Genomic DNA, 12,814 nt, shown 5'->3' on the forward strand with positions numbered 1-12,814 from the left:
TCTTCCCCCCCCCCCCTTATTATTATTATTTTTAAATTTATTTTTAGTCTTAAATTTACATCCAAGTTAGTTAACATATAGTGCAATAATGATTTCCCGTAGATTCCAGTGATTCATCCCCTGTGTATAACGCCCAGTGCTCATCCCAACAAGTGTCTTCCTTAATGCCCCTTACCCATTTAGCCCATCTCCCACCCACAACCCCTCCAGCAACCCTCAGTTTGTTCTCTGTATTTAAGAGTCTTCTATGTTTTGTCCCCAGCCCTGTTTTATATTATTTTTGCTTCTCTTCCCTTATGTTCATCTGTTTAGTATCTCAAATTCCTCATATGTGTGAAGTCATATGAAACTTGTCTTTTTCTGACTAATTTCACTTAGCATAATAACCTCCAGTTCCATCCACATTGTTGCAAATGGCAATATTTCTTTTTTTTTCTGATTGCTGAGTAATACTCCATTATATATATATATATATATATATATATGTATATATATATATATACATACATACACACACACCACATCTTTATCCATTCATCCGTTGATGGACATTTGGGCTCTTTCCATACTTTGGCTATTGTTGATAGCACTGCTATAAATATTGGAGTGCATGCGTCCCTTCAAAACAGCATACCTGTCTCCTTTGGATAAATACCTAGTAGTGCAATTGCTGGGTCGTAGGGTAGTTCTAGTTTTAATTTCTTGAGAAACCTCCATACTGGTTTCCAGAGTGGCTGCACCAGTTTGTATTCCCACCAGCAGTGCAAAAGAGTTCCCCTTTCTCTGCATTCTCGCCAACATCTGTTGTTGCCTGAGTTGTTAACTTTAGCCATTCTGACTGATGTGCAGGATTATTTTACTCAACAACTATATTGTTGATATTTGGGGTGCTTTTCAAAAGCACTGTACCTGCATTAATCCACTCAGTCCTCAAAACAAGGCTATCAGGTGGGTACTGTTTTCTCCATTTCACAGGTTAAACAGAGGCTCAGAGAAGTAAGGTCCATAGCAAAGGTTGCCTGGGATTTGAACCTAAGCAGTCAGTGTCCAGAGCTCTTAACCCCCAAGCTCCTGTCCAGAAGAGCAATTTATGTGCTCATTTAGCTAGATTAATTTTTCTAGGAGACAAAAGCAATGTATTCATTGGTGTGGAGGTGTGAATGGATGAAAACTCCTCCCTCTCTCTCGACCCTGAGAGCTCTTGAACACATGGAAATCACCAGAGCTTGTTTTAAGGCACTGAGTAAGTACCTGAGGAAGGCGGGCCTCTGGCAAATACAGGAGGAGGAGAGTGGGCCCACCCCGCCCTGCCCAGGCACTCGCTGCTGCCCCTCGGGTGTCCCAATGGCTGTCCCATCCCAGGCAGCCTCAGTTTCCAGCTTGTTCGATACCCTGCTTCATTCTCTGCTTCTGCCTTCCAAGGTACAGCTAGCTTTTCCAACCCACAAATTCCTGCTAATATCCTCATGTTAGTGGTCAGTATTCCCTTCCTCTGACCCCTCTCCAGGAATACATTCATTCCAGAGAAAACGTCTTAATCAGAGGAGAGCTATCAAGATAGAACTTTGAGGCACAAAAGCAAGTCAGTTGTGGGACTGTTTGTCAAACATGAGACCTTGTGACTTTTTAAAATCACGCTCGTAGCTGATAGTCTCCTTGGCAAGACATGAGTCCTGACTTTGAAGGATAAATAGTTTAGCATCACTCTTACAGATTCCCCACTGTGGTATAATAAAAAACAAATATTTGATCTTTGTTCATGGTTCTTGGCTCAGAGTTCCTCAAACACTTTGGAATCTCCTGAGTAATAAGTCTTTTGTAAGTAAATGAGAGGACTCTTGAGGGTTGTGAGGCTAAATAGCTTCAGAATGGGGGCTGGTCTTCAGAAAGACCAAGCCATGGTCAGAGTCCCACCCTCTGACCTTTGCAGACCTCCATCAAAAACACAATGATTTAATTAATTGTGACCACATACGAAACCTCCATAAAACTGCTAAAAAACAGGATTGGGGAATTTCCGGGTTGGTAAACACATCTGGGTACCGGGAGGGTGGTGCATCTGGAGAGGGCAGGGAAGCTCTGCGTCCCTTCCCATATACTTTCCCCTTTGCATCTCTTCCATTTGGCTGTTCCTGAGTTGTATCCTTTATAATAAACTGGTAAATGTAAAAAAAAAAAAAAAAATTGTGTTTTCTTGAGTTCTATGAGTCATTCTAGGGTACCGCCAGACCTGAGAAGGGGGTTTTGTGAATGCGTGAATTTATAGAGGATGAGTGAGAAGTACAGGTAGCCCCTAGGACTGGCGACTGGTGTCTGAAGTGGGGGAGTCTTGTGGGACTGAGCCCTTTACCCTGAGGGATCCAATGCTAACTCTACAGGTACATAGTGTTAGAATTGGAGAATTGGTTGGGGTCAGAAAACACCTCAGACCCACCCAAGCTCCACATTTCTTCACAGCAAGTAGATGTGGCGCTATAGGAAGTAGAACAGGGTTGGGAAAACTGAAAGATAATTTATACAGCACTTACAGTTTACGTAACTTTTCACACTCATTGTCCTGATCCTCACAACCACGTGTGAGCCAGCCATTACCATACCCCTCCTTAGTAGAGTCATCTTACAGATGAGAGAAACAAAGCTCTGACAGATTAGATGGCATGCCCAGGAGCCCTCAGTAAACGGTTGAGCCTGGACCGTTGGGACCCAGTTCTTTTTAATAGTCAGGAAGAGACAGGTGAGATGGTGGGAGAAAGGACGTCTTCCACACGGCCACAGTTACACCACCTGTATCTGCTCTCCCAGGGAATCGACCTTTTTCCAAAGCACTCAACACTCCTCCCGTAGGTCCTATTAGAGTACTCAGCCCTCTAATTTGCAGTAGATTGTAGCCAAAAGTAACATGTGACCATACCTTGTACAGCACATTCACTTTCCACAGCTGGTCCGGCACCTTCCAAAACTGCTTTTGACACCCCTAAATAAGACATGTTAGTGGTAAAAAGCATTAGTTAAAATCCAATACAAGACTGTAGCTTTTGTACCTTAGACTTTTATTCAGCTCGCCCCTTAGTGTGTAATTCATGGATACCCCCCACAGAAAAACCCACCTTTTCAATAGCAACCTTCATTCAGTAGCTGATCAATAAACAATCTGAGCTGCAGCATGATGGCGCTGCCCAACAGCCGACAGTCTCCTGTGTCTGCAGCTTTACAGGCTCCATTTGTACAGGGATAGTTCTGCGGTTATGTGAAATTGTTTGCATTCTACCCTTACTATCTGATAAAATGAAAAAATATAAAAATGAAAGTTCTGATGCTAATGGGAAGCATGGATCTCAAAACTAAAATAAAACTGAGCATTTTGCATAAGCTTTTTGGTTTTAATTTTTTGTTTTGTTTAGCTTTGTTTTTCACAGGTAGGCAGCTGCCTTCAGGCCAGTGAATCTTCCAGTCAAGGTTGTGGCTTCACCGCTTTGGTCACCACTAATGACAGCCAAGTTGAATGGCTGAAAACACAGACTATGCATTTTGACAGACTGTTAGAGTTGCCTCCACCATTTACTGGCTAATATGTGACTAGTCACTTTCTCACCTGTTATACAGAGGCTAGCACAGTACTTCCCTCACAGGGTTATTTGAACATTAAAAGAGGCAATGCATACAAAATGCTTAGCTTGGAATCTGGTACACAGAAAGCATTGAATAATTATCAGTTATTTTATCATTTTAACAATCTATCTTCTATCCTCTATCTATCTACTGTGTCTCTTTGATTCTGTGTGTGCATTATAAATTGTCTCTTTTTTAAAAATTCCTTTTTTCTTAGTATGTGTGGGTCTCTGACTTTGCAATAATGGAGGTGTTCTTCAAATGTCAGATGATCTTCACTAGTCCATTCATGTTTAAGAGTGAGTTTGGGAGGACCATGTAAACGACGCTTGCTGACTAGTAGGCTTTAGTGTAAGGTAAGCAGGCAGTAAATACTAGGCTTTAAGGCAGCCGGTTTCTCCCCAGAAGGCTCCGCCGATCTCATGTCTTGGAGGGCAGAAGCCGGTGTGCTGTTCTGGGAGCCCCACAAGGACAGGGGCTGGGCACTCATGGTTCAGTACAGAAACTCACTTGAATACTATCCAGCTCCCCCTTTCATCTCACCTGTGCTTCCTGCTCTAAGTCCAGAATCTCTCTGGTTCTGTTTCTCCAGAGAATAAACCTCCCATCTCTGGCCAAGGAAGAGCAAGGGAAGTTACTGGTGCATCGGATGGATGGAGGATAGAATGAAGGATGTGAGTGCTACTCATACAGAATTACACCAATTCTTTTTTTTTTTAATTTTTTTTTTTTACATCTATTTATTTTTGAGAGATAGAGACAGAGTACAAGTGGGGGAGGGACAGAGAGAGAAGGAGACACAGAATCGGAAGCAGGCTCCAGGTTCTGAGCTGTTAGCACCGAGCCCGATGCGGGGCTCAAACCCACAAACCGTGATATCGTGACCTGAGCTGAAGTCAGACGTCCAACTGACTGAGCCACCCAGGCACCCCAGAATTGCATCAATTCTGTTTTCATGTCTTTACTTGTCCTCTGCCTTCCCAGGTACCTGCTGCCTCCAACTCCTGTGTCTCTAGGGTCTACCATTCTCTCCTGCTGATGCTAAGCTTTCACCACTCTGCTTCTCATATTCTAAAAGTACATTGTTGTCTCTTGTTCATTATTGGTCTCCCTCTGACTCTCCCTTTCCTTGTGGGTTTATGCCCTTTTATTTCCTTTACTGATGCTTTTTTTAAAGTTTATATTTATTTATTTTGAGAGAGAGAGAGAGAGAGAGAGAGAAAAGAGAAAGAGAATGTCCCAAGCAGGCTCCTCACTGTCAGCATAGAGCCCAACATGGGGTCCAGTCCCACGAACTGTGAGATCATGACCTGAGCCAAAATCAAGAGTCGGACGTTCAACCTACTGAGCCACCCAGGCGCCCCTCCTTTACTGTTGCTTCAATAGAATTTTCCAAGGAAGCAGGAACAAATGCATATGTTCAATTTACCATGTTTCACATAACTGAATGTTCTTTATGTCTACATTTTGAATGACCAATACATTGGATGGATATTCTACATATTCACTTCCACATAGTAAGTTCCATGATATTTTGCAGTTTCGAAAATGTTTAAACTTCTATTTCTATTTATGTATTATCTTACCCTTTTAATCTCAAATTTAATGCTTTGTATTAAAAATATATTAACATAAGCTTATATGTATGTAAGTTATAAACAAATAGACGTGGAGAGGGCATGCTCAGAGATGTTACATCAATGGAGGTGGTCAGATATTCCAGGAAAAATCAAGAAAAGGCTGAGTTTCATTTCTGGATCAGTGTGACATAGAGAAGGGAAGAGTTACAAGAGGTGAGATATGAGTGCCAACTGAGTTACATAAAAAGAGAAATAAAAGGGGCACCTGGGTGGCTCAGTCGGTTAAGCATCTGACTTTGGCTCAGGTCATGATCTCACAGTTCGTGAGTTCAAGCCCCGCGTCGGGCTCTGTGCTGACAGCTCAGAGCCTGAAGCCTGTTTCAGATTCTGTGTCTCCCTCTCTCACTATACCCTCACCCCCTGCTTGCACTCTGTCTCTCTCTGTCTCAGAAATAAACATTAAAAAAAATTAAAAAATAAATAAAACTTTCTTAAAAAGGGAAAATAAAAATAGAACTTAAGCTTATTAAATTAGAAGTGTGGCATTTTGATAGGGCTAAAGTGGGGATGAGAGCTAACAGAGACTAAATCTGACATGTCAGTTACACCTCACCTTTACATGGTTACACCCTGTCTAATCCTCCTGTGGGAAATCAACATCTGACAGGCAGAGAAACTGAGGCTCAGAGAGGTTAAATGATATTTCCAAGGCCACACAATGGTAAGAGGCATAGTAGGGATTCAAACCCAGGTTTTTCTAATTCCAGGGCTTACCTATGTTCTGCTATATGCTCCATCTACTGAGGCAACATTAGCCACAATTTCCCTCCCAGGCGCGAGTCATCTTAATAGTTACAGTCAACTACATTGCTTAAATAAAATACCTGATTTCAGATTAAATGTCCTTGTTGTTGAGTTTACAATCACATCTGCCTTTTCTTTGGTAATATCTCCAGTAGCAATCTGGAAAGTAACTGCACCAATTTTCATTTCATATGCTATGAACCCAGGGTCGGAGACAGTCTTGAAGATTCCTGAAAAGAAAGCAAGCAAATGAAAGAGTGGATGGAGAAAGAACAAAAAGAATGGGGCTTTATTCTCTTCCCAGTCCTCTTTCTTTCTCCTATATAAACCCAAACAGTAACATGCCTCCCAGCCTGTTAAGCTGCTGGGTTGTTTGTTTGTTTGTTTGTTTGTTTGTTTTGAGGAAATTAGAAAATAATGTTTTGTAGCAGTAGGAGTATCATTTTCTGAGTTAAATAGGATGAGGCAGAAACATCTGATTGGTCCATCTGCCAGTCTGCAAAAGTTGCTGTAACATTATAAGAAAGGCAAGAGGAAGGATAGAGGGCAAAATGCTCCCTCGTGTCATCCCTACACCTCTTGGGGACTTTTTTTCAGCTTTTTTTGAAGTATGATTGACAAATAAAAATTGTAAGTATTTAATGTGTACAATGTGATGTTTTGACATTCACATACATTGTGAGATGATTATCCAACTGAGCTGGTAACATACCCATTGCCTCACACTTTGTGTGTGTGGGTGAGTGTGTGCACATGCATGTGGGAGAGGTGAGAACACCTGAGATCTACTCTCTTAGTAAACTTCAAAAATATGAAACATTAGGGGCACCTGGGTGGTCCTGTTAAGTGGCCAACTCTTGGTTTTGGCTCAGGTCATGATCTCACCGTTCATGAGTCCAAGCCCTACATCAGGCTCCATGCTGTCAGCACAGAGCCTGCTTGGGATTCTCTCTCTCTCCCTGTCTGCCCCTCCCTCACTTGCTCTCTCTGTTTCTCAAAATAAATAAACTTAAAAAAATTGATTTAAAAGAGTATGAAACATTATTACTAACCTTAGTCCCATGCTACATATTCGGTCTCAAGAATTTATTCATCTCGTGACTGAAAGTGTGTACCTCCAATGATTCTTTTATTGCCATTTTATAGAAATGGAAATGGTCTCAGTGGCTAGGTCATTTGTCTCATGTTCAACAACAGCTCACTATCTCCAAATATGAGCTTTTCCTGTTGCCTCACATCTCCCTGGGGTAGCCATATCGAGGCTGCTTGGAGGAAATTACCTTGACTGTGTTGGCACATCACCGTCCACTCTACACTCTGAGGCTTTACAACTTAGCTGCGCCATTTATACCATTTATACTCATCCCTTAAGCTCTTCAGGTCTCCCCTTCAATATGACACAGTGGCAACAGAACCACCTGCCCAGGCAGCCATTGTGTAGATTAAATAATATATATGAAGGGGCACCAGGTGGCTGAGTTGGCTAAGCCTTTGACTCCTGATTTCAGCTCAGGTCATGATCTCACGGTTTGTGAGATCAAGCCCCACATCTGGCTCTGTGCTGACAGCACAGAACCTGCTTGGGATTCTCAATCTCTCTCTCTCTCTCTCTCTCTCTGCCCCTCTCCCCACTCCTCTCTCTCTCAAAATAAATAAATAAACATAAGAAAACTTTAAAAAAATATATGAAAGCAATCAGTGAAGTTTAGGGTGTCGTACGTATTTTAGTTATGTATGCGTGTGTGTGGTTCTTCAAAGGCCTTTACTGGATGAGTCCTTCAGAGTGGGAGGACACAGGCCCAGGAGGCTGTGGGCAGGTCCTGCTCCCAGCTACCCACACCTCAGTGGAATGAACTCTAGGCAAGGCAGGCTCCAGCACATTCACTTCTCCAGGGGCACGGCCTCTTATCACATACATGTGCGCCAACAGCACGTGGAGGCAAGAGCAGTGCTTCAGGCTAGCACGTCCAGGGCATCCCCCTCAGCGTACTATGCCTGCAGCAGCCCCAGGTAGGCCTCCCACTTGGTGTGAGGATTTTGCTGCGGGTGAAGCAGCACACAGGGATGATCAAGGAAGCCACGGAGTGGTCGCCGGTCCCACCCCTGGCCTCTGTCTTGCTCCTCCATCTTCAATTATCTTTAATTATCATACCTTAGAAACCCTGGCCTCATTACCAGGGATTTGGTTCGTATCCTTATGGTACATGCTGGATAGCTGGTTTGTGCAAGCATCCCCTGAATGGCCCTGTTAATCACTATCTTGAAAATGTAGAGGGGTGCCTGGGTGGCGCAGTCGGTTAAGCGTCCGACTTCAGCCAGGTCACGATCTCGCGGTCCGTGAGTTCGAGCCCCGCGTCAGGCTCTGGGCTGATGGCTCAGAGCCTGGAGCCTGTTTCCGATTCTGTGTGTCCCTCTCTCTCTGCCCCTCCCCCGTTCATGCTCTGTCTCTCTCTGTCCCAAAAATAAATAAACGTTGAAAAAAGAAAATGTAGAGATCCTGTCCTCCCTCTACATTCCCATCAGGCAGAATGTGCAGAAGAGCATGTTGTTCAGTGTTCAAGGCCAGGGGCTGGTTGTGGGGCGTTGGCCAACGCTGAATGTCCTCTTATAATGAAGAGTGTCCAAGTGTCAGGCCTTGATCTCCTTGGAAATGCTGGCCACACAAGGAGGGGAAGGGCCACTGATAGTTGCTAGGGTAAGTTGCTGTGATATGAAAACTTGCTGCATATAGATCCCAGCAGCAGAGCCTTTATCCCGTCAGCCACTCCCGGACTCCCTGTACATAAGTTTCCCCAGTAAAGCTATGTCTCAGTTGGTGTCTCTTTTCTTTGGCCTCACCGGACCAACACCCACCCTAGGCTTAGAGTTTGCTGGGGTGCAGTAGCACAGGGTCTGTGTGATTTATTCTTTGTGTGCTCAGACAACAGAACATGCTCTAACACATGCTCTAATACCCTCTCCATCACTGATTTGTTGCTCATGTGAATTAGCTTTGCCTCCTTCTGTTGGCCCTAAGCTACCACTGAAGAGCTACGAAGCAGAGGGAAGTAATTTCCTCAGCAGAACAACTTTGCCAGACCTTGGCCATCTCCAGCCATGAGAATCCTGTCCTTGTCAGGATTTCCTCTTGACCATTTAGTGAATTCATCTAAAAATGCCTGGAAATAGAAATATAGTTACCGACTACAACAATATTCTGTAAAAATATTAATCCAATTCTTTGGAGCATTGATCACCAAACATCATTTAGGAACAATAGTTCTCCCTAGATTTCCACTTACCCAGAGACTTTTTAATTAAAGGATTACAGTTCAACCTAGGAATTTTCACAGTATATATCAGTGCTGATTTAGTTTATTTCAAGGAAAGCCCACAATTCTATCTCAGATACCTGAGAATAACTAAGAACTTAGAAAAGAACACTATATTTGATATCTTTTTAAAGTACTCATGTTAGTAGTTTATAGCAATAGCCCTTAAAGTCAGGTAACGAAAAGATAATAATAACTACTTCTGCAACCAGTTTTGATGCTTGCTATATGCTAGACACCATGCAGAACATTTCAAATACATCTTCTCTTAATTCCCTCATCAACTCAAAAAGGCATTATTGTCATATTCACTCTACACATGATAAAACTGAGACTCAGAGAGGTTGCCTCACTCAACCTTTAAATGGCACAATTGAAATGCAAACCTAGCGGTATCTTTCTTCTTTATACTTTCATATTGTTTGCATTTTTGCTATAACTAAGCACAATTTATATAAAATCAATATAACTTTTTCAAGAGTGAAAAACAGATTTCAGTACTCAGAGTGGACCAATCAGCTAAGGAGTGCATCTCAAGGAATGTCACCTTACAAGGTCAGGTGTCAGGGGTTAAGTACTTACTAACTGTGCTTTGACTGCTTCTCTACTACTGAATACTCTACTGATGTTTCTAGCTTAAGACCCTCATAGATTTGGATAGACTGGCTATATTCTAGCCCAAAAGCAACAACACCAACAACACCCTAAATTCTTGAGGTTTCTCTCAGTTGGTCTTTTCCCTATAAATAAAGCCATGACTTAGCTTTCATTCAGTCAGTGTTAAAATGCCTTGGCCAATTTTATGCCAATAGCTTTCTGCTTTTTCCTAAGAATTTATTAAGTACAAATTATCTTGCCTCTTGCTAAACTATCTGGGAAGGATTGTATGAGTTCTCAGTGTTATAAGTCTTACGACAACTCCCTATCAGTAACCAACACTTATGGACAGGGAAGTGAAAACATTATTATTTATAGATCTACAAAGACATCTGACTGCACTTAGGTTCACTTGCCCGAATGACCAGAAGAGATACGTAACCGTACCTGATGGATTTCGTTATCACCTGGATGTATCAGAAAGTGAACTTCTTGTAAGGTTTTCAGCCATGCACTGCTACTAAATTTGAACACTTCTGAAAGGATTAGTTCAGCAAAAGTAGCTTTGGGAAAACTCAAATTTCCTGTTCCAATCATGGGAAATGTGATTGATGAAAAAGATAACTCTTCCATAGTTGTCAAACATTTCTTGATTATATTTGCCATGATCTGAAATGTACAAAATACATTTCTGTAAGTTAGGGCGTAAGCTGGTGAGAAATAGAGAGAGCTACAGCTCCAAAAACTCTGACTAGGGCTTCTCTGCTATTCTTGGCTTTGTCTGGGTCTAGGGTGTCAGAAAGGGAACCTAAGAGGGAAGAGGACATTCCAGGGAGATTCTAACTCATGCAGGAAGAAGGTTCCAATAGTATGGGAATGGTCACATAAACAATGGTGTCTTGTTGCAATTAAAAGCGATGTTTATGAAGAGTTTCTAACAACACGGGGAAATGTTTAAGTAAAAAAAAGCAGGACTAAAAAAATGTTTGGAAGGGAGTCTCAACTAAGAAATAAGTATGCATAAAATTGATTCAAAGGGATTGCAATAAAATGTTCACCAAAGTTATCTCTAGATGGCTGGATTATAATTTTTATTTTTGTCTTTGTACTTCCTATATTTTGTCCAATGTACATGTATTACTTTTATATTCTAAAAAAAAGAAAGTGGAAGTTAAACTGGGAATAGAGGTGAGAAGTCGTCAAAAGAAGGGCAATGACCCTTCATCCTTTACCACAGCTCTAGCTGCATCTCTGTTATACTGAAGGATCATTACACTAATTTTCAGATATCATTCTCAGAGAACCCCAAGGATTGTTACTACTTTCAAGGTCAGTTATACTGTAATAACTGGTAGCTGTGATGGACTGTTCATGGAATGTAATAAAGATTTCAGTAAATTGACAAGGCTCAGTCAATACCAGGGTTTCTCAACCTGGGCCAGAAAAGTCTGTGTTATGAAGGTTCATGTATGCTTTGTAGGAGGCTTAGCAGCATCCCTGGCCCCCACTTCCTAGCTATCAGTAGCCAGTGTAACAAGCCAAATGTCCCCTGGGGAATAAATTCACTTTGCTTGAGAACCACAGATTATATCCTGCCAGAAGATTACCAGAGCTATCAATGTAGCTGAGAACTAAGGATTTTCTCTACCTGCTGAGAAGACCCTGCTCCATTATCCCAGCCTGGTGCCACGACATGGAGCACAGCTTTGCAGTTCAGATTGCAGCCACTTGTCATGAATATGCTACCCACTTTCTCCTCTGTTCCCTGCCTGGTGGCATATAACTCTTCCTGGAGCTTTGGACCAGCTTTCTGCAAAAGAGACTGAGATAGTGGTCCTCCTCCAAGCTGAAGATTCATGGGAACAGTGTTGACAATGACATCGGCCTTAAGGAAAACAGCAACATGTTTGTTAGAGATCCAATCCATAGTTTTTAAGCACCTATGACTTGCCAAGTATTATGAGGTAATGCACAAGATACGTTTGTCTATCATACTGACCTCCCAGCCCTACCCTCAAGGGGCTTACAATCTGTTGTTAGTACTTAGATATTGTAATGGGGTGAGCCCCAAAACTTAGAAATTAAGGAAATATATCACCCACTACTGTTAAGTTAACATATGATAAGTCAGAGTAGGGCTACGAAAATGAGCAAACAGAAAGGAGAGTCAGAATGAAAGGTAGAAGCGGAAACAGAAAGATAGCTAGACAGATGGAAACAAAAACAGAACTCTGAAAGAGACCACTGAGGAAGAAAGAGTATGTTTTAGGCTGGCAGGAACTGAGAGTAATTGTTTTGACTTGATTAACATACCTAAAGAAAGAATGGGTCCATCTGAAGGGCGAGGGCAAGGAGGGGGTGCAGATTCTGGTCTAACAAAGGCCTAAAAAAGGTCTAACAAAGCCCTAAACAAAGGAAGGTCATTGAAGTGAAGGTAGGCAGTGTCCACTCAAGCCATTCCAGGGGTATGGAGATCTCCAAAGCTTGCTGAGGCCATCCCCTTGGTGAGATGGGGTCATGACCTGATGCCAACAGATGTTAAATATTCAATTCATCCAATTCTATTTATTCCTATTTTGTATTCAAATTTAGAGGGCAGAATGCTTTGCTCGTGTGGATTTTGAGTATTCTGGTTCCTTGGGAGCTCTTCTTCATTGTAAATTAAAAGGTGGATATGTCTTTGGGCCACATAACAGTTATATTTCTCACTATCATGGGTCCACCTCAGTCTTGTATGAGGTTAGTTAACATAAACTAATCTCAGGACCTGAGAAGCTTCCTGCAGGGAAAAGTCAGTGAGCCTTCCACAGGGCAGTTGGTTAAGCATCTGACTCTTGATTTCAGCTCAGGTCATGGTCTTACAGTCCATGGGATTGAGCCCTACATTGGGCTCTGCACTGCTTGGGTTTTCCT

At 42.3% G+C, this 12,814-nt stretch overlaps 1 protein-coding gene across 1 annotated transcript in view; it reads right to left on the bottom strand.

The window, feature by feature from the left end:
* PARP15 (poly(ADP-ribose) polymerase family member 15) overlaps positions 1 to 12,814 on the bottom strand; it is a 48,161-nt gene that overhangs the window by 13,681 nt on the left and 21,666 nt on the right. Inside the window, exons 3-7 of the mRNA XM_047875613.1 lie at positions 11,550 to 11,786; positions 10,349 to 10,570; positions 9,073 to 9,151; positions 6,074 to 6,223; positions 2,912 to 2,974 (exon numbers count right to left, since the gene is read on the bottom strand). Coding sequence (XP_047731569.1) covers positions 2,912 to 2,974; positions 6,074 to 6,223; positions 9,073 to 9,151; positions 10,349 to 10,570; positions 11,550 to 11,786 — 751 coding nt within the window. The remainder of the gene's footprint in view (positions 1 to 2,911; positions 2,975 to 6,073; positions 6,224 to 9,072; positions 9,152 to 10,348; positions 10,571 to 11,549; positions 11,787 to 12,814) is intronic.

Source organism: Prionailurus viverrinus, chromosome C2 (genome assembly GCF_022837055.1).
Source record: "Prionailurus viverrinus isolate Anna chromosome C2, UM_Priviv_1.0, whole genome shotgun sequence".
In the NCBI taxonomy this organism is placed as follows: Eukaryota; Metazoa; Chordata; class Mammalia; order Carnivora; family Felidae; genus Prionailurus; species Prionailurus viverrinus.